Genomic DNA, 22,219 nt, shown 5'->3' with positions numbered 1-22,219 from the left:
AAGCCTCACCTCAATTTACCTCAATCTTAAAAAAACAAATATTGATTTTTATGCGAATATTTTTAAGAAAAGTCGAGTGCAGAAAGTGCAAGCAGAAGCAACACAAACGGGCGCTCCACTCGTAGATTTCTACCGATATCGACCGAGCAGCGATGAGTCAAGTTTGACAGCTACGTATTGACGTTCGAGTCTTTTCTCGACCGCTCTGTCACATCTCGTCGAAAATGAATATCCGTTCGCGCGATTCTTCGCTATCCCTCGCCTCTCGCTTTCGCGGCTGCGGACTGCGGTAATTCTGCTGCTGTCCGTCAATAATTTCGAAGTAACGCCCTAACGATGGCCCTGACATAACCTCTCATCGACGACTGCCGAACGGGCGCGGAGGAAAGCGAATTAAATTAACGAGGGACTCGCGTGTATAGGGACGATTGTACGCGTCCAAGTTTTCCGCCTCTTCCTTTCTCATCGACGCCCGAATGGATACGCAAACGAACGTCAACCTGCCAACGCGGCCGCAAATGACGCTGCGGAACGTGAACTCGGGCAATGCGTTCTACATGCCTTTAACGTCGTTCGCAGGTAAACAATCGCTCGAATACCATTTGTCCCATTTATGACCGATCGCAGTCGAACTGTAACAAGCGACTTGGACCAGGCTCCGATCTCCACTTGATTGGCGATTAACTCAATTAACAGGCTCACCCGCCGCGGCAAGATTTCTAAATTACGTCTAGCTCGCTATAGCCTCGGTTTCCAAATCTCCCTTTAACTGACAGTTGCATTTGTTGACAGAATACCTACTGCAGTCGCTACCCCGACAAGTTATTCGCCGATTGACTTGATTGAAGCGCGATCCGAAGTCGCCTTATCTAAAAATATCTAAAATTGTGAGTATTGTCGATCTCTCTACTTTTCAGAGATGTGGTATCAGATATTTCTCTGGGCCCTGTTCTCCTCGATATTCGTGCACACTATCGCCGGCGCGATCTGCTTCGCCACCCTGCGACAGCACAAATACGGCAAGTACGTAAGTTTGTTTCCTATCTGGCGGGGAAGGGGGAGGAGGAAGAAAAAATGGCTCGATTCACGATATTACGTATATATCCACAGATTCTTTCCGCTGCTTATCATAATAATGGGCGTACTGTTGCCGCTGACGTCGGGCGTCGTCAGCTCGGCGGCGGTCGCCTTCGTGTACAGAGCGTCCGGCTATCAAATGCCGCCCTTGTACGCATTGTTTTGGGGTATCGGGCAGACCGTGGTACCGGTGTCCGTCGGATTCACGCGAATCTTAGCGACTTTGTAACCTGTCGTTACAAAAACTACACTTGTGATATTTACGTGTACATATATAAAAATTGCGGTCAAGTTTTTTCTTTCTTTTTTTTTATATTATACATATGTACATACATAGGTAAGTCTATTGTAGGCATCCAATTGCATTGACGTTTATTAGTGAACCGAACTGTAAATACGGCAAAGATTGTAATGTACTGAGAAGATGAGTATATTGCGAGAATTTCGCGATAAGAAACAAACGCATTTATCGAATATTGCAGTGAAAGCGTCACAATTATTACATATATATAGACATAAATTAGGTCACGGTCTGATTTTTTAAATTGTAAATATGTATATTGTATATTTTATTATAAAATACAACGTTAATTGATATATAACAAATACTTTTACAGAAAATGGGTCTAGACTATATTACATTATTCATATTATACAGCATTTTTGCGTAATCCCTCTCAAGATTTGTCTATTTTCACATGTTGCTTGAAATTGTTCGCAATGTTTTTTATGTCCACCAATCCTTCCTCCAAGGCCCTGGAGGCTTCCACTTTTGCGTTTTCGTCAGGAGAGCTTAGCAAATTGAGCACTAAATCTAGAAAAAGCGCAATATATTTTCAATTAATTATATTTTACTGTAAAGAAGCTCTTTTTTTCAAGGATAGTCTTATAAATCGTTACGTACCGTGGTATCTAGCAAGAGTCGACATCGTATTGGGCTCCAAGTGCTGTTGAAGGAACGCGAGAACCGTTGTTACGTGTCTGCCAGACATGTGTAAGGCGTTCTGCGTGACAGCGGTGAAGAGCACGCTCGTAACCAGGTGTAACGTTAACGCGGGATCTTGCGTGGCGTTCAGCTCCTCCAGCAGAGCCTCTCTGTGTGCGTGCACCTGCGGCCGCTCCTTCTTTTTATCGTACTTCTTCAGGACCAGACAGCAGGCTGCCATCGCCCCGTCGACGCTGTTCAAAAAGTCCTCCACCGAATCTCCCATCACCGTCCTGTGGATAGCGGTCAACGGCTCCTTAACGTCCGCGGGCAATTCGAGCAGCAGTCTTTGCCTCGTTTCCGTCGTGAGATTTTCCGCCACTTGTAGCATGTTCTGTTGAGCAGCCAATTTAAATATACTCGTCACAAAGTCGAGACCTAGAGACTTGAGCAGGTACTTGGTCAGTGAAGCTTGATCCGCCTTGTCCAGATGTTTGATACCTTTGTCGAATATTCGAATGTTCGTTATCAGAACGTTCAGGCGTTCGCCGATCTCGCTCAGGTTCGTGGTCTTGTTGGATTGCGCCAATTGCTCCGCCAACGATAACGCGGACTTGTTCAATTTTGGTTGCAAATAGTACGCTAATTCGTCCGCCATTTCCTCGATAACGGATACGTTCTCGTCCTTCATGACCTCCGCTTTCACTTCCTCCACCGATATCAACGTAATCTCACCCTTTCCGACCGTTGTCTGCCTCGCGTCGTCGTCTTCGTCAGAGTCATTTTCCTGCGTCTTTCCCTGAAGATATTTCTTCTTCGTAGACTTCGTCCTGGTTTCTCTGCCTTGACTACCGCCCCCCGCTTTACCAACAGTTGCCTTTTTCCGTCGTTCCTCCTTTTTGCTCACTTTACTCTCAACGATCACGTCCGCGGATTTAGATTTCAATTTACTCTCGACGACAGATTGGATCCACTTTCCGCTGGCTACCATGTCCCGAGCCTTTTGCTCCGCCACGGCTTCGAGAGACTTGATTAAAGTCTGTAGAAATGCCTCGGAGACCACAACTGTCTTCGCGAATATATGCACATTGACCCTCGTCTTCTTCGTGGCTAATTTGAGAAGAAGTTCCGCGTCTTCGTCGCTAAACACAGACGGCAAGAGGGGATACAGATCGACGAAGGATCCGGTCGCAACGGCCTCCTCGATATTGGCGTCGACTTGATCCGTTACCACCGTCCCCACAGCCACTGACTTTAGGAAGACTATGCTCTCGTTCGGAAAGTGACGTTTCACAAAGCCTGATGGATCTGATATCCCGAGTCTTGTAAGGGCGTCATATTCTGCAAGATAAGAATAGATTAAATTACGTGACACGGGAACTTCCTATAAATCGCACACTTTACCTAAGTATCCATTCTGTTTGTAAAAATTTTCAACCCATTCATTTTGACTTTTAGAGTATATAGTGGGTATGTAAATGCTGTTTCCGCTCTGTTTCCCAGTCACGACTCCTGGCACTTGTTTCACCTCTTGCAAACTATCCAGGATTGCTACAAAACGTGCGACAAAACAAGTTAAATAGACAGTCTGAATATTACAAGAACGAATATGGTTTATGAATGTGGCAACGGAATTCTAAGGAATAGATCTAGAGGTAAGAATATAAAATTGGACTTCTTCGACGAAATACAATAGCCTGATATTATTGAATTTAATAACGTAGGAAGAAAATAGTAATCATTTACGTGGACATTAAGAGCCTATTGCTTTCACGTCACTCTGTTTTTGCACTCACAGAAAAATATTCTTTCCGACACGCCGCACTGCCCCAGTATTGCGGATAGTGGCGTAGGCTTCGTGACGGCGGACAGGGCGCCTTTGATCTTCGCCTTATTTCTAGCGATAAAGCTCTCGGTGTAAAAGACCTTGGGATCTTGGGAGTCCTGGGTGGCGTGTACTATCTTCCCAAGTTCCTTCTCGACGACCGATTGCAAAAAGTCGGCCGGTAGATTGTAAGTGAGCGTTAATTCGGCCACGTTAATGCAGCCGTGCTGCACGAGCTTGTCGTTTATCTCCTCCGCAATTTTACTGATGTAACTCTTATCGATAAGTTGCCCCAGGATCACCTTCAGCCCCTTATTGTGCCTCTCGATCTCCGTCACCACTCTAGTCACTTGCGACAAGTTGACGTTAAGGATTTGCGCCAGGTCGACCAAGCTGACTTTTCCACCGTGAACGTACAGCTCGTCTCTGATCTCCTTCCCGAGATGCTGCGGCGTGACGTATTCTTTGCCGTCATTGGTAAATATAATGTCCAGAAGCTTGTTCTCCACCAATGTCGTTATGATTTCTATACAATTTCGCTCGGAGAGTCTGCAATATACATATATAATTATGTTAAACTGTACTAAAACTAACAGAAGACGAAAAATCTTACTGATATTATAATAAAGTTAATAAATTAAATTTTAATTAATCGAATTTTCGAGTACTTTTTAATTTCAATGTCTATAGAGAAAGGTGATAAATACGTTTCAAGATCATTAATAATTACAAAACACCGACTATATTCTTATTGGAGTAATAAAATATAATGAAACTCTGATCTTGAAATCATATCTATCAAATTCGTCAACGTGCTACCATTATTGCCATATGTTTAAACTTATTTGGAGCTCTCGCAAGCCGCTACTGTGCAAAAATACATTCAAAATATACAAGTCAAGTAACAGGAACGTAACGTTTGCGATTCAAGCGCGATTTATTCGCAGGCCTAAGATACCACGTCGTTATTTTACAATTTCTTTTCGTCATTTTACAGTTATCGGGAATTCGCCATCGTCAGAGAATGAGAGATTAGGTTATAAGCAGAGATTGGAGCAAAGGGCGTCTCACTTTTGCAAGGTCGAGCTGAGCTGCGCCTTCTGAAAATCGGCGGCCAGCCGCTTGACTTCCTCCCAGTCCACGCTGGACATCTTTCGGTCGTTTTCCGTGCCGTTCTAAGGTCCTCGTTAAAACCGGAGGAACGTGACGGAGGTCGCCGACATGGACAGACACACAGTACGGTCGTCAAATTATCACATCCTGATGTTACTTGCGTACGGCACTGGCGGCGGTGAGCTGGGTGAGCAACGGTGAGCTCCGAAATATACTGACGGCACTGAAAAGTACTACAGTTCACGTCACGTGCATTGTAACTGTTCAGTGCTGTCAGTATACTTCGAACAATACAATACCCTAGATCAGGTAACTGTACTACGTGTCACGCTTTTCGCACTCCAAATGAGACAGGTGTGTGTAATTAGACATTGGAGAGAGAGGGAAAGAGGAGACAACTTCGATCGATTTATCTTCATTTCTGATTTCTATCGATATAGATCAACTTTAATCTGGGTTTAACTTACTTTTTCATCTTTTTCTAGGTCTAACGATTAAAAAGCTATAGAGATAAAAAGTAATTGAGTTTAATCGAGATTAAAGTTAATCTACATCGGTAGAAATGGACGTTATTTAGCGAGTTTCGAAGCTCTCTTTTGACCTAAAAAATTCGCTCCACGTGTGCCACTCGACACGTGCTCGCGCGCGACCCGCGGTGCCTTCCCCCACACGTGCGATCGAACGCGGCGGTAATTTCGAATCAGATTCTTCAACCCAGTTCGCGCGTTCTCCGAAAATGTTACGTAACGCATTCCTCGATCGGTCGAACGGCGATCCGGGTGACCCGGGGCGACGCCGCGTGGTCCCCGGGAAATCGAAAACCCAACGGTCTCGTTATCCCGGAGGAAGGAAAAAAAAGGCGGCGGAGGGGAGGAGGCGCGACACGCGGGACGGGGAGGTTTTTCACATAGTTCACGTTGCCGGCGCATGTCATTCGCGGCATTCGCGCGGCCGGCGCGGCGGCCGCGTTTATCGTCGGCGCGGTTTCTGCGTCAATGACACGTCACGACCAGCAGTCGTCGGTTAAAAGGCCGGGGCGAGCGCGGAGTTGCTCGCGGGCGGCGAGATAAGCGAGAACCGCGAAATCCCTCATGCGGCATACGGTGATGGAGATCAAACCCCCGTGGTACGTGGACGATCCGATCGTATATACTCGTCGCGCGCGGCTCTCGCACATATACACACTTAGGTAATTTCCCAAACGCTCGTGCGCCTCTCCGAGTCAAGGTCAGTCAGTCGGTGTAGGTCAGCTCGATCAGCTGGGTCGTGCGCTCATTGAAAATCAGGTGGACGCGACGGGGGGACGTCTCGACGGTCGATCGTCCTTTCCGTTCGCGAACTGCTGACATAAAGAGAGTTTTACGATTGTCGAAGAGCTTTATGTCCTATCTTTTAATATCGTATCTTTCTTTTTTTTTTACAATATACTACCGCTGGAAGCCGGGAGACACGTCGCCCAGGTTTCCGTTCATCGTTCGTCCTCTTCACGCTTCCGATGGATTTGTTTCTAGGATAAAGGAGCGCCGCGCTTGGATTTTGGTGATGAGTACGAAACATGTTTGTCGGCTCTATCCATGAGAAGTTCCACTTGTTATTAGATTAGATAAAATCAACGATTTGCACTTCGGACAGGAGGATTGAGAAATTTGACCTCGGATGGAAGAAACTAGAACGACTGTATTTTTCACGAATGAAAGTTATTTCGGAGTGCTATTTTTTATTTCTAACTCGGACAGACTTCCGTGTGGATCTGAATCCAGGATGAATTTTTTCAAAGCGGTATGTAAATCCAAGATTTCCAGATACGTTTTTACATTAACGTTTTTTACATTTATTAAAGTTTCACGTTGAAAATCCAGCTTCTTTGACGATAAGCGCGGGATGGAATTTATACATGAGCACGTGGAGTTCGTTATTCCGTTACGTACGTGAACACAGCCGATCTGATACCGCAGAATTTGAATCCAGGATGCATTTTCTCAAAGCGGTATGTAAATTGAAATGTCTATATGTAGACACGTTTTTACAATAGCTCGTTTATTCAAGTTTCACGTTGAAAATCTAACAAATTTAACAAATAAACGAATACTCACGTGGATTTTATTACACGCGTGGATACAAATCTATATTAATTATTCCTAGTTGCAACGATATATGGCAGTGTGATATAGACCGACCAAGGCCGAACGGCGTAACTTCTTGCGATATTTTATTTCTTATCGCTTCGGGTTGCCGCAGGATACACCGATAAGGCTTCACGTGCACTCTTCCAGAATGTTTTCGCCTCGTCTACGCCGTGCTATTTTCCCTGCCGCACCTCATTCGCGTACCAGCGTTCTTCTACGAGAATTTCGACCTCGATCTCCAACTTCCACGGGCCTATCGAAATCTTTAAGGATAAGCGTGATTCTCGACAATCCTCTTTTTCTTCGCAATTTTCTTTTTCTCTCGCGATCCGAATTTACGCGCCGTGGTCACGCGGTCGTTCCATCGTTATCGCCGTCTCTCTATCTTTCCGTACTCCCCCCTATGTCCCCTCCTCTGTCCCCCTCCTTTCCATTCATCTAACGCTAACTTTTTCTCCTTCAATTTCTCTTCTCCCCTCTCTTTCTTTCTTTCTTTCTCTTTCTCGGCATAAGGCCGACGACACGCACGAAAACGCGAGTGTTAGAACTCGCGCGGGTCGGCCAATCGCGGTCGAGGGCCCCCCCGAGAAAATGTGGTCTATCATTTCGAAATTCTCGACCGCGATTGGCGGACTCGCGCTTCCACGTTTTCAGCTCGCGTTTTTGCAGACGCGCGCGTCGTCTGCCCGCGCGCTTCCTTGGCGCTTGGAACTTGGAACTCTCCTCGGCCGGCGGCCCCTGTGTCTGTCCCCCGCCTGTCTCGCCTCCTTAGTTTACGCCCGACGTCGCGATCGGTCGGCCGATCCCCCGAGGTCGATCAGCCTGGGCGTTCTCCGCGGTTTCTTTCTCCCACCCTTTGTTTTCTTCTCTCCCTCCGTTATTCGCGGTGCCGACGCGATTCCGGGAAAGTTCGCCATCCGTCCGCCACGTGCTCGAGGATCGTTTAAAAATCGGTATGATATAATGAGCGGCGTCATTCCCCCGTAGATCGCACATCTTCTCTTCCAGCCGTACCGCGCGTCGTCCTCTTTGAAATAAAATAAGCGTGTAATCGGATGTCGAGAGGACACACAAACGTAGAGACAGGTTCGATATGTTCGTTCTCCGCCTCGTGCCGAACTGTGTACTTTACTTTTCGAACTCTGTACTTTCCTTTGGTTCTTCCCTTTTCCCTTCCCCAACGTCTAATTATAATTCTATCTGTTTCATTTTAAGTGCAAAAAGTGGAGTAGCTGAATAGATCTTCGTCTGTGCGTGAGGAAGGAATTCCTATTTCTACCCACACACGTCTCTGCTCTCCCCCGATCGAGTCGCGAAGACTTCAAGTCAGGTTCTTCAAGTCGGTTTCATTCCGAGTTCCCCAAGGTTATTTAAATAAATAAATTCGATTAAGTTCAGTTGATCGATCATCACGGTCAAGGTTGGAAGTTATGTTTTTGGAGTGGCGATTTTTTTTTTCGTGGAAAAAAAGGGCGCGAGGAGGAGAAAATCGAGTATAGAACTCGCGTGAGAATCGCTAACGGGAACGAGAGAGGCCGACGTTTATTTTAACGTCCCGAAGTTCTAAAAGTGACTCCGAGCCGGGTGCGAGTCCCAATAATGCAGCAGCCAGACAGATGTGCCGCAACGGGGAGAAAGAAGGCAGTAAAAATTTTGAGCCGAAGCTAAAAGAGATAAAATAAAACGAACGTATGTCTGCTATATAATAATTATACTATGATAATGATATACTTTTGAAATAACGCTTTGTTGTGTAGTCAATTTGTCAATTGTTTGACTTAAATGCGTGTATTTTAATTCGTGCTTTATTGTTTAAATATTAGATAAATAGTAATATATTACATTATTAGCTTAACTCTTCATGTTTATCTTTCATGTGGCGAGACGGATCGGTTTCGCGTGATTCTCGCATGATTTTTGCGTGATTCTTGCTTCCCGTTCACCGACAAACGCGAGGTGTGTCCCGAAGGACTGGTATATATCTCCGAATTTTCGGAGCTCCGGCTCTGCTTTTGCGAACGGGCGCCGTTTAGGGCGCGCCGCGACTTTCGGTCACGATGAGTCATGGACCAACCGATTAGTTCTGATTTACAAGGCATTCGTCGAGAGGTCTTATAACTAACAGATACCATCAAGAAGAATTGCAGAAAGAGAAGAATGTCCGCGCTCGCGCGCGCGTTATCACTATTTTGAATGTCTAGCACGATTCCTTTTAAAGTGAGCCGCAACCGACGGTCCACTTTAAAATGAATCGTGCTAGACATGTGCGTATAACGTGACGACACCCGCAGTTTCGCGACGGCTCAAATTACTCGAATTACGTAGAGGAATTGCCATGAAATGAGAAAAAGAGAGGAATATCATCATAGCGTGGGATGGACACGCCTCCTTCAATCTCGCGAGTAGTTCCGCTGATCGAGCGGCGACGGCGACGGCGGGCGGTGTTTTGTTTGTACAAGAGATTTTCAGGTAGCCACGCGCGAATATCACGTTACACGCTCGGCCACGTGCGGTGTGCGATCTGACGCAATAGCGGCCGGCGCTCGCGACACGCGAGGATCCTCTATTGTTCCTAGGCTGAAGCGCGAAACAAATCAACGTTGACTGCCCATGGTGGTCATTAGTGACCGCCGGCGTTGTCGAAATTTTTTTAAAAATAAATAAATGTTATTTAATATAAAATTTTGAATGGCATAAATAGTTAGATAGCATCAGGTAAAAATATGCAATTTTACATACTATTTTGAGAATATAGTCGTAATTATATTCAATACTCATATTTGATCATATTTAATTATACTTAATTATATTGCACGTTATTTTATCATATATACTTAATAATTATGTGGCGTATACAATAAAACATAAAATTCGTTGGGCAGACAACGTGACAAGATTATCTGCCTCATGCACAAAGTTACATGTAGCCGAATAACTTTGTTGCACGGTGTATCGCTTACATTTCGAGTCTCGATAACAAGCAGATATTTTATACACGCTTTCGTTATAATCTCACTGGCTGCTGTTTTAAATTAAGCGATAAGGGTAATTATGCGCATCGAATATTCGCCTTCGCGCTTGTGCCTTTAAAAAACTCCGTTCGTCTGCACCGAAACAGAGAGAAGAATCATTCTTTTATTTTTTAAAAATTTCTAAAAACTAATTCTTCAAGAATTTTATTCCAAATCTATAAAGTCAACTGACGTATAACTCTTTCAAGAGCCTTTACGACAACAATCTCGGCGAGTGTCTCTGAAACGTAAATATATTTTCTTGCGTGCGTAAATATTATCGTACGATCAGTCTTTGCGTACGTCGATGAATCGAGACGAAATAGTCTCGTGTCAGAAGCTTTTGAAAAGAATGTTATTCCAAGAATTTTTTTTTTTTTTTTTTAAATAAGCTAATAATATCCGAATCCGCTAATGTGAATGGTCGCTTCGTCAAGCTGCAAAGATATAACTCGCCTTTCTTTTAGTGCACATTATACATTAATGAGAACTTATTCCGTACATGTCAACCGTGAGCCGGTCTTGACTTAAGGAGGTTGTCGTTCTGATAAAGAAGCTCTTATTCCCTCGGATCTATTTATAAATGATACGCATTGTCGCCTACGCTCCCAACTTGCGTCTCGAGATCCGTATGCGAGGAGATTTATGTTTCGTTTTAGCCTCAGCTTTTTCGTGAGGCGGAGGAGGGGAGCAGCGCGTGATCGATGTTATATCGATGATTTATTTAAATTGTTGAGGGCTATTAAACGTTTGACACGAGGTGACGTCGTACTCTCTCGTCTCACGAAACTTCGAACTGTATAGAAACTGAGATCCAGGCTGCGACTATTTCGTTGAGCAAAGGACCGAGCGGAGGCAGGGAGAAACCCCCCTTTCTAGCCCCCTGATGGTTTCCGTCCTTCTACGATCGCACGTTGTACGAAGCTAAGAAGGGAGGGGAAAGGGAAATCAAATGTTGCGCAAGGAATTTTCGTCATGCGAGTCGACACGTCTCGCTGTCTCAGCAAACGTGCTCCAATTGTTTGTTCAAATTTTTAATGCAAACCGATGCGAATTACAGCGGTTATCGCGGTAAAACGCGCATCGACGCGTCACCCACATGTCTCGCCATTTAAGCAAACAACGATTGTTTATTCCAGATTTTAACTGCAAACCGATGCGAATTACTGCGATTATTGCGGAAAAACGCGTATCGACGCGTCGCGAAAGTAAAACAAGACCTGAAATCGGCTTGCCATAATTAGCTCGTTAAGGTAAACTCCAGATGAATCGTTTGTAAGCTTCGTGGAAATCGAGCTGGTTTTATCCCGATCATGACGTGCGAACGTGAAAGAATTCGAAACTCGTGTTTCCCAAACGACAGCGAATTTCAGCTCGATTGCGAGTACCATCGATAAAAGCTGACAGTTATTAATCCACGTGTCCTTGATTGAACTGAAGTAATTAAACAATTTTTATTTTAAAAAATGTAAACACGGAGAAAATACACGTTCTTTCGATTTAATATTGCAAGATTGGTCTAATGTTGATCGGTTTAACTGATCGCATCGTCCACTAGTTTTTCCTTATGTTGAAAATTATGCAAGAAAAATCAACATTTCATTATCTTTCAAGGTACCTTTCAAGACCTTGTTTCTAATACAATGATTATCGCGTTGTTCAAGCATGAATAACACTGCGTTCTGTGAGAAAACTCCAGCAAGCCACAAACGCGTTTTTTTTTCACGATTTATTTTTTTTGCCGTGAAACATTTCAGATTAAAATATTAAAGAATGTTTTATAACATAATAAAATATAAATAATAGATAATGAAAGAAAATGTCTTTAGCTTCCTGAAGGTTTATCGTGAAATCGAGTGTTATTCATACACGAAGAATGTGGCTGTCAGTGCGTTAAGAATTCACTTGTCGTAATCGAAACACTTGCGTTTTTCATCGTAGGAAAATAATCACGTTACACGCCGCCTGATAATTTTACCAAATAACCGATGTGCTTCGCATCTTTCACTGCGTTCGCACGGAAATTCGCTATTGTCTCGTGAAAAAGATCAGCGACAATTGTATTAATTAGCAGGGAGAGTTGTCAGCTTATTCTCAAGCTTGCTTCGTCATTGGTGCGATTAGATCGAGGACTCGATATTTCGGCTGGTACATCAAGATTCGCGGGGAAATTTTTCAGTGTGTCGCACACGACGCGTAAGATATTACGCATTTTATCGTTCTACGTTGCAGTTAGATTTTTTTTCAACTTAAATAACAATATTTAGTTCGACCTCGATCGCGGACATTCGCGCATAGTTCGCGTAAGTATTTATAGATCTGAGGGACCAAAAGTGTCTCACGATAGATTAACAATCGCGCGCGCGCGCGCACGCGGTCCTCCTACCTTACACCGATGTGTCAAATCGCCAAAGGTGCAGTTAAACGGTTAAGCCGCAGTCTTTGAAGCCACATTGTCCGGCTTCAAAGACTAATCAAGCCCCGCATCGCGGACTTTTGTGTGCCGGCAAACGGGGCAGCAAATATGTCGTTGCGCATCTTCCATATGCGACGAGAATGCTCGTGGGCGGAAAGATTTTCTTCTCGGAGACGAGACCGATTTTGGCGTGCGCCGAAAAATTTGTCGCAACCTTTTTACAATGTAAAATATGCCGAAATTTACAATGTAAAATATGTACATATATTTATACATATATATATTTTTTTAAACAGAAACGTACGATATTAAAAATCAAAAATATTAATAACGATTTCTTTTGTTGAGGAAGGAGAGGGATTTTTTGGTAGAAAAATGTCTCAGAATTTTTATGAAAATTTTAAGACTTTCTAAACATTTTTCAGATTTTTAAATATGTTTTCCCGTTAACATACCTCTGTAGAAATCTGAATAAATACGATAAAATGCGCGCAATTTATCAGAAAGTTCATACATACAAATACTAAAATATTCCGAAAATTCTCATCTAATTATTTCTAAAAAATTGTTCATAAATCTGAAATATGAGAAATTCTCAGAAAATTTCTGAGAAAACATGAGAATTTTTTTTCACCAAGGTTAACTCTCGATTATCCAAATAAATTGTCATCACGTATCAACGTGATGGAAGATCTCGGATTTTTCACATTTCTCACATATTTTTCAAATAGAAGCTATATCTAATCGTGCACTTCAATTCTGGTAGAATTCAAAATGTTCTTTTGCTTTATCAAAAGTTTTCAGATATCTCGACAACGAGCCGACCTAATAATCGGCAAGCGTAATCGTCGATAACGATGGCGATCGGCGAGGAGGCCGGCGATGGGGACGTCGGCGGGTTCGGTCTGGAAGGCGACGGGCCGATCCGAACGATCGATCACACAGACGCGGATGATCCAATCGGCACGTCGAGCCACGTTCGGCGCCGTCAGGCAGACCTCGACAATTCCGATTCGGGTGAGGGCAATCCCCTTCTGGCTGGGAGCGCGCCAGTAACGATTGACGCGCCGATCGGGAAGCTGAGGAGGATGCACAAAGTGGAGAACGCGGTGGCGGCGCAGACAGACGGAGACGCGATGTGCCGAAAGGTGGACCCGGTCAACGACGAGGAGGACCGCGCGAGCGAGCCGGCCGGACCGCCCGACGGCGGTCTCCGGGCTTGGATGATCATGATCGGCAGCTTCACGATCAACGGCGTGCTCTTCAGCATCATCAACACGTATTCCCTCATCTATCCGGAGCTGCAGAAGCGACTGACGGAGGCCGGCGAGACCGAGGTCTCCTCCAAAGCAGGTGCGAAACTTCCCGGCGAGGCATTAGTCTTCTAGAAATTGATAACACAAGACAATGAATAACTGACTGATCTGAATGAGCAAATATTTTCGATGTATGCGTTCTGTCAGTTGCGCTTTGGCAGTTGTACACAGAAAAAAAAGAAGTGTCCAATCAAGACTTATATATACTCGTATATAGGCAACAATGTATAATCTTTTTATAAGAATTTCAACTTTTCACATTTCAACTTTTTTTTCTTGATTGAACTACAACATAAATGACTTCATTCAAGCAAGTTTTCTTTGTTTAATGCAACATGTATCTTATTTCAAGATTATAGATACAAGTTTTGATTTGACACGTCTTTTTTTTTTGCGTAGAGAGTACACATGGCAATTTAATTAATTATGGAATATTACATGATACAACAGCGCGTATTGTGAAAATCTCGGCTACGTTTTCATGAAACCTTTCAATGTTTGTACGGCAGTCGGATACGAGCAGACCTTGGCCTGTCACTGATGCCACTAATTTGTTTAAATTTTGTTAACTAACTGACGAACTATATTGACATTCGCCACATTATTTCAACTGAAATTGATGTAACTTGCGCAAAGTCAGTCATCGACGAATTGTTTTGCTAAAACATTTTTACAACGCATACGCGCTGTTGTATCGTATAACGCTCCATAATTAATTTACCACGTGTGCTGTCTACAACTGATAGAAACGCATTACATTCAAAATAGCGGTTTATTCAAATCAATTATTGTCCACCCTGTACTGGTATCTTATTAATTTTTCTCCTTTAATCTTGTAAAAAAGAATTGCTACATGTGTGCTTCATTAATTTCATACTCTCCTTGTGATATCCTGGAGAACAGACAATTTATTCGCGATAATTTATTAGCGTCGAGAGTGACGATAATATTACAATACAATCGTTTGACTACAATGTTGCACTTCTATACGAAGAAGTTTAATCGGGCGTTCGATCGGAAAGGATTTTTCCGAAACCGAATGTAAAGAAGTGATATACACGCGTTCACGCGTACTCTGAAAAGATCAAGTTGCTGATTTATGGAGTGGAATGCTGACAAGTGTTCTCGCGTAGATCAAGAAATGCAAAGATTATGTCAATTATTTATCACCCTCGAGCGCGTTAGTGTTTATTCAATGAAAAAAAGAAACACGAATATTCCTTGTTTTTCCGGATTTTTTCAAACAAAAATACCGCGACGCATTTCGTCAGTCTAATTTGTTTTTCAAAATGTTATTATCATAGTAATTTGTATATTATCAAACAGGCACTTTTATCGACTCTCGCATAAATTTATTCAAATGATGAACATTTTAAGTTTTTGTATTTTTATAGTACAATATAATAGCAAAATATGCTCCCTCTCCCCTCTGATTGTACATACTGCTGTGTAAGATGTTTGAAAAGTTATTCTAATTGCGCGAAGGTCAATTGCAGTAACAAATTCTAATCAAAATCATAGCAGTTTTGCAGTAATATAAGACGAATTTTTAGAGAGTGTTTGTTTCAGGATTGTAAATTTATATAATGGTGTGGACGTAAAAGTTTATCGTTATAACTTAGCTGATATAAGGATCTTCTTTTTTTATTCTATTATTTTATTATGCAGATACAAGTCTCTTGTTTTTTATTATTTATTTTATGATGCAGATTACATTAACCTTTAGACATTTAGGCTTTCGCCGGAAAGCCTAAATATAGGCTCTACGTGTGATCGGAACTATGTATATGTCATATATAAGATATAACCACAACAATTTGAGGACTTTCTAAGAGGATTAAAACTCATCAAATGCCGGCGGTCTAAAGCTTGGTCATTGCATTTACTATATTTGACATTAAAAATTAAAATGGGATCTATGTCGAAAGAAACTTGAAATCTTGTTGCTTAGGATCTAATTATAGTTAAAAATTTTTCAAGGGAAAAAAATGTCAAATATAAAAAAAAGTTTAGATTATATTCACATTTATAACAAGGTTATAATGAATAGAATAATGTTATATGGAAAATAATAGAATTTAGAAAGAGAAAGAGAGGAAGGAGGGAGATGGAGAGAGAGAGAGAGAGAGAGAGAGAGAGAGAGAGAGAGAGAGAGAGAGAGAGAGAATAAAAAATACAAGATATACGTATACTCTTGTATTTTTTATTATTTTATTTACCTATATATAATTTAAATATATATTAATTGTGTATATATAGGGGTAAAAACCACAGTGGTGTAAGTCAAATTTTTAAAAATATTTTCTCGTGTGCATAGATGCAATTTATATATTGTAAAGATTGGATCTATGCACACGAGAAAATATTTTTAAAAATTTGACTTACACCACTGTGGTTTTTACCCCTCCATATGTACTTATGTAGCAAAAAAAATTATGGTATTCTAAGAATTATTGAATATGTTCGCTGATTATACAACTGCTTTAAATATGGATAATATATATGGATTTCTTATCTTTTGCTAATCGCAATAGTGATCGGCTTTCAATTTATATTAAATGTACAACTGTTTCTTTAATATCGCAAAAACTACACAGATCTTCCAATTCGTTTATATTTAATCGTATTAAATATAGACCGCGTTTATAATACATACGTATTGCATAATCGATGATAGCGATTTGATGAGCGGGATCAAAAATTACTCTAAAGCGTATCTGTTCAGATAACGCGACAATCGTGCGACGATCGCGCAGATTTAACGCTCGCGATACGAGGCAAGGCTTTAATTGCTTTTCATAATTATATCGTAATTTTGTCGTACCGATTGTTATACGAATATATGGAATATCTGAGGGATTCTCGACCGCGGTTCGATGAACTCCATTATCCGGTCTCCTCCAGCTTTTCTCCGTTTCGATAACGCTGTATCAGTTACACGAACGATGCCTTTTATTACTATTTTCATATAAATTATGCGTTTGTCTTCGCTTTAGCCTCGCCTCGCCGTTTGCTCCCTTCACGCTTAAATCGTTGAACCGTGTACGGGAGGAAGAAATTATCCGATCGATGCCATAAATTAAAGTCACGAGATTGACTGTTTACATGGGCAGGGCCCTTAAACACACCGAGGAACCCAACGACAATTAGACAGTCATTTATAGTAATAGAGGCTAATTCATGCTACTTGTTGATGTTACTTCATCAAACTTAATCGTTGATCCTGCTCGTAACGAAAAGAGAAATAATTCATAAATTGCCGGCCTAGATATGCGCTATTAATTCACAACGTGCATCCAATCGATCGTCACGACTTACGATCTCTAATTGACGTAATTACCTCGTACATCATGTTGATACGCGCATGTTTATTGGCATCTCTTTATTATTCGCAATGAAACAATGAGAATGCCTTTTGTGCGCGAAGCTGTGATATGTAACAGAATTTTAATTATATCTATTTAATCATGTGAGATTTTTATGTCCATTTCTGCCAATGTAGATGAACTTTAATCTCGGTTTATTTTTTACTTTTTATCTTTTTCTAAATCTTAGAACTATTAGAAAAAGATAAAAAATAAGTTAAACCGAGATTACAGTTAATCTGTATTGATTATAGAAATAGATATTACAAGTTAAGATACAAGTGTCGAGGATATAACTTAAAAAATAGAGCAACTAACGAAATGAGTAATGTTGAAATTGAAAGAGATAAACGATCGATGGATGGCTCCCTTTTTACTGTGGTGCAGTCATTTTTTAATCATCCTGTGAGAATTTTATTATTACTTATCATTTTGGAATTGTTTCAGCTTTGGTAGGCTCGTTAACTATCGGAACCACGTTCTTCCTGTCGCCGGTCGCTGGGATACTGACGGATAAATTCGGCATCCAGACAACCACCTTCGTAGGAGGCGCGATCGCGTCTGTTGGCCTGCTTCTCTCTTCGTTGTTGACGGACAAGGTAAACGGAAGGCAAGAGGGACGCTCGAGCCTTTTCTAATCATCTCTATTCGAATTTTGCTTCGGAATCGTACATCTCGCCGTTTTGCGTCTGTCAGGTGGAAATGCTCTTCTTAACGTACGGCGTCATGTACGGGCTTGGCGCGAGTCTCGCTTACACCCCGAGCCTGGCGATACTGGGCCACTACTTCAAGAAGTATCTGGGTCTGGTGAACGGCATCGTCACAGCTGGAAGTGCGATATTCACAACGTTGCTGCCGTCCCTGATGGAATTCCTGCTACGGCGTTTGGGCCTGGAAGGAACCCTGAGGAGCTTGTCCGTCTTCACGGCCATCATCATGGCTTGCGCGATCCTTTTCAAGCCGATACCACGTAAGGCTTCCCTTGAAACTCGCAGGCATTTGCGTAATTTCACCCAGTGTATTTGTTAGCACATCTATGACCGGAAACATTAGTCTCATCGAGTTTAAATCATCATACGAAGTTGTCAGCCCTTGAAATCGATAAAGTTCTCATTATAGGATTTTTGTGATTGTATTTATCTTTTATTTTCCGTCGTGGTTAATTTTTTCTTGATTGATGAATTTTTTATTGATAATTTTAACAAAGGGACTAACGAGCACCTTTTTTCAGTAACTACACCGCAGAAAGACGAATCGCAGCTCAAGTCGAAATCGATACGAAGTCGTCTGAAAGAATTCGTGAACGTGTCTATCTGGAAGAAGAAGCGATACGTCGTATGGGCTTGCTCTATTCCTATTGCTCTTTTCGGGTGAGTCGGATATTTACGCGATCATTAATGCTTAGCGCCGGCAAATTCAGAGATTGCGAATGAAGCGCAATCTCTGAAGGTTTATCGCAGAAGTGCAGCAAAGATTGAACCAAAATAAACGATCCCGATAAATTGCCATTATCGTCTAAGTAGCTACGTCACGAAGACCGAACCCAATTAGATAATCCCAATAAATCATTTTAATCGCAAACTAATCATCGTCTGATTACTTTAGTCTGCGAAATCTTTTTTTGGAAGAATGTTTTAAGTATTTATCAGCTGCACGTGGTTGCTGATCTTTCCTGCGAACAGACATCATTGTTTTTATTGCTCTCTCTCTCTCTCTCTCTCTCTCTCTCTCTCTCTCTCTCTCTCTCTCTCTCTCTCTCTCTCTGTCTCTCATTTAAATGTAAAAGAATTTAAAGGAACTGACTTTTGCCACATGAATTATATGTTTTATTTTATTTGTACGGAGATAGAGAAAACTTGGTTGTTATTTCAGATACTTCGTCCCGTACGTTCACATAGGAAAGTTTGTGGCTATGACGTTCAAAGATGCCGATAGCAAGCTGCCGGTTATGTGTATCGGCATTACGTCCGGTATTGGTCGTTTAATTTTCGGCTACATCGCCGACTTGCCAAAGGTGAACCGGATATTCTTACAACAGGTGAGTACCCGACAGGGAACTTCCAACGCGATCCGTTTAAAATTCTTGTAACTAAGAATAAAATGTCCCACCACTTTTCTTCCCCTCATTGGAATCTCGATATGTCTAGATACAAAAGAAAATAGAGAATCTTTTTTCAGATATCGTTTTTAAGTATCGGCATTCTCACGATGCTCCTCCCGGTCACCAAATCCTTCTTCATGCTTCTGGCCATCTCGCTGGGCATGGGACTGTTCGATGGATGCTTCATATCGTTACTTGGCCCGATCGCCTTCGATATTTGCGGCCGCAGCGGCGCAACTCAGGCCATCGGCTTTCTTCTGGGGATGTGTTCTATACCTCTAACGATTGGCCCGCCGATCGCGGGCCTCCTGTACGATCATACTGGTAATGATTCTAATGATCCGCCTCACGTATCGATAACAAAGAATAAAAAAGTGACTTGTAGGGGACAAGCGGCAGGAAATTTATTTTATTTCATACAATCTCGAATGAATAATTAACAATATGTGTTGCTTGTTGTGCTATTATCAGGTACCTACGATTTGCCTTTCCTGCTAGCCGGCATTCCCCCGATAGTGGGAGCGTTAGCAATGTTTCTAATAAGGTGTGTTAAAAATGACGATGAAAGATCAGACGACCCTGAGAATTCCCCGAGCAAAACGGATTGCCAGAATGGTCGGTAAAACCAGGTATCTGTATATCATCAATTTTATTCATTGTAATACGGATTTTGTACCGTAAATGCTAGAGCAAAGAAATGTAGCTTTCGCGTGCTTTAATATTTATGTTTGGAGAGTGGTTTGTCGCAATATGTGTCACACGAAATATTTGTTGCAACCAGATAGTATTTGTCAAACTTGCTTTCGTCTAACTGTGTTTAGTTGGCCTATGCCCTATAATACACTGCCTCCGCCGCACGCTTGTTGATCTTTAATCATATTCTGTACTTTGAAATTGTAAAATTTGCAGGGGGGATGAAGAATAACTGTTTCTCACCGGCGGGCACCGTCGAGAAAAAATACGAATCAGCAGCGCGAGAGAAGTACTGTGCGACGTGCGAAAACCTGCCATCGTCTCAGCGCTATCGTGTCAAGCTACCGGCTGAATTGCAAAACGGTTTGGTACACAAGTACGCCAATTACTGCAGATATTCGGAGAGCGTACCGTTGCTTTACGGAGAGAGGATCTCACGATGTTTGAGCACAAGTGTCTCTTAGCAAATCCTCAATCGCTTCATATGTTTTAAACATTTAAACTCTCATTTTGATGTCGCAAATTCTTTCGCTCTGAGGAATTTAATTCACTCGTTACTCATCTTTTAAAGGAAGATGAAAATCTGTCTCTTGAGATAATTTTCTATTGAATCTATTGAGAAACATTGTTTCTCTTTTTTTTATGTTGCGATATAATAAGTGCACAGGGGAAGGAATGTGTATATATTAATTTTTACTTAAGACATAATTTGATTATAATGATTATCTATTATTAAGTTAACGATACTGAATTTTTTAACTTTGCGTTTCTGAAAAATGGCAATAACCATCCCTGTTTAAAATAATAGATACAATATGATCAGATTACATTATATTACATTCAATTTCAATGTAAATGAATAAAAACTTTATTAATTTACATTGAAATTGAATGTAATACAATGTAATCTGATCATATTGTATCTATTATTTTAAACAGGGATGTTCCATCAATTTTAGGGTGTCCTGAAACGTGTACCATAGTTTTGGAAAAGCGTACTTATCAAAATGATCAAATTAAGCTTTCCTACTACAGAGATATATTTTAAAAACATAGAAATCAAAGCATCAAATATTAAAAAAAAGAAAAATATACTGTTTGAATCATATATTTATTAGAATGGTATATCTGATTAGAAAGAAGTTATATTATACAAGCGAGTATGATATATATTTCAATTATAAAACGTGCCTAATAGAAACAAGAATGTGATTATAGCAAAACAATGATTACTCGATAAAATAACAGTAGGGTAGTTATATTGTTCGATATTTAATTTTTTTTCTTATAGGAATAACAAAAAAATGAACGAAACTTAGAAAAGAATCAATACATGAATTACGTTTTTCCAAGGTCAATCAGCCTGTTATAGACGCAAACATGATGCATTTATAGGGAATATATCGTTGATTTACTGATTTAACAAAATGTTTCGCAAAACACAATTCGTCAGATTGTATAGTGTGCATTATTAGTGGGATATTTTAATCAGCATATTTACGTGCGTTATTAACTAAAAATTAATCCTAATTATATTTGTAATATATAGATATGAGACGAAGTAGAGCGTTTAAACAATTGTAAATTTTACTCAAATCAATATCGATATCTGGCTATATCAGCCAGGTTGCATTTATTTTTTAAATATTTTGATGTACTATATGCGTCAATTTTTTTACTGATTGCATTATATAATTTTTATGTTACTGTTTATTATTTGTGTCACACAAAGGATCTGCGATTTATACAAATTACTTTATATTTTCTTGTATTATAGAACAATGACTCAATATCAACGTTTGACTGTTATTAATTAGCTATTTTTGTGCATGTTACTTCCTCGTTGGAGTATTATTCCATTATAAAGTTAATTTTATAAAGTAAATTAATTAAAAGAATTAAAAAGAATATATATATCAGAAGGAATAGTTGTATATGAAACAAACAGCTATGTTGCAGTACAATATTTGTTATTTTATACAAGAGGCGGTTAATATGATCTACATAGAAATATATGAATATTGTACGAAAAACAGTATTATATAGTTTCATATCTATCCTTATTCCATTATTCGTAGTATATGTGTATGTAATAAAAAAAAAAACACTATAATTACAAAATTACATTATATAATGTAAAATTACAAACTATCTCAATTTTAAAAAATTTTTAAAGTTTTATAACTATTTTTAGAACTTTTAAAGTTCTCTTAACTATTACGGCAAAGTTTTCCACTTTTCACGTTTTCGC

The 22,219-nt window shown here is 40.8% G+C and overlaps 3 protein-coding genes across 13 annotated transcripts; 2 read left to right on the top strand and 1 right to left on the bottom strand.

Annotated features, from left to right (window-relative positions):
• Positions 1-123: 123 nt before the first annotated feature.
• LOC139820474 (transmembrane protein 170B) lies at positions 124-1,683 on the top strand. The gene is made up of 3 exons (XM_071790787.1): positions 124-579; positions 918-1,023; positions 1,111-1,683. The coding sequence occupies exons 1-3, from the start codon at positions 477-479 to the stop codon at positions 1,304-1,306; spliced, it is 405 nt and encodes a 134-aa protein (XP_071646888.1). The 5' UTR covers positions 124-476; the 3' UTR covers positions 1,307-1,683.
• Ufl1 (UFM1 specific ligase 1) lies at positions 1,607-5,040 on the bottom strand. The gene is made up of 5 exons (XM_071790750.1): positions 4,899-5,040; positions 3,799-4,376; positions 3,407-3,553; positions 1,982-3,343; positions 1,607-1,891 (listed from the first exon to the last, which is right to left on the bottom strand). Exons 1-5 carry the CDS (start codon positions 4,976-4,978, stop codon positions 1,755-1,757), a joined length of 2,304 nt encoding a protein of 767 aa, XP_071646851.1. The 5' UTR covers positions 4,979-5,040; the 3' UTR covers positions 1,607-1,754.
• Kar (monocarboxylate transporter 10-like protein kar) lies at positions 5,003-22,006 on the top strand. Of its 11 annotated transcripts, XM_071790757.1 has the most exons (12): positions 5,901-6,066; positions 6,452-6,719; positions 6,800-6,927; positions 8,282-8,431; positions 13,291-13,846; positions 17,622-17,773; positions 17,871-18,144; positions 18,406-18,544; positions 19,047-19,212; positions 19,353-19,599; positions 19,747-19,890; positions 20,185-22,006. In XM_071790757.1, exons 5-12 carry the CDS (start codon positions 13,351-13,353, stop codon positions 20,430-20,432), a joined length of 1,866 nt encoding a protein of 621 aa, XP_071646858.1. In that variant the 5' UTR covers positions 5,901-6,066; positions 6,452-6,719; positions 6,800-6,927; positions 8,282-8,431; positions 13,291-13,350; the 3' UTR covers positions 20,433-22,006. The 11 variants fall into 11 exon arrangements, with proteins under 11 accessions (XP_071646862.1, XP_071646858.1, XP_071646854.1 ...); XM_071790753.1 differs by lacking the exon at positions 8,282-8,431; XM_071790755.1 differs by lacking the exon at positions 8,282-8,431 and having other exon boundaries at positions 6,781-6,927.
• The last annotated feature ends 213 nt before the right edge of the window (positions 22,007-22,219 follow it).

Source organism: Temnothorax longispinosus, chromosome 10 (assembly GCF_030848805.1).
Source record: "Temnothorax longispinosus isolate EJ_2023e chromosome 10, Tlon_JGU_v1, whole genome shotgun sequence".
Lineage (NCBI taxonomy): Eukaryota > Metazoa > Arthropoda > Insecta > Hymenoptera > Formicidae > Temnothorax > Temnothorax longispinosus.
The sequence above is the reverse complement of the archived record's forward strand: the minus strand, read 5'-3'. Positions and strand labels throughout refer to the sequence as shown.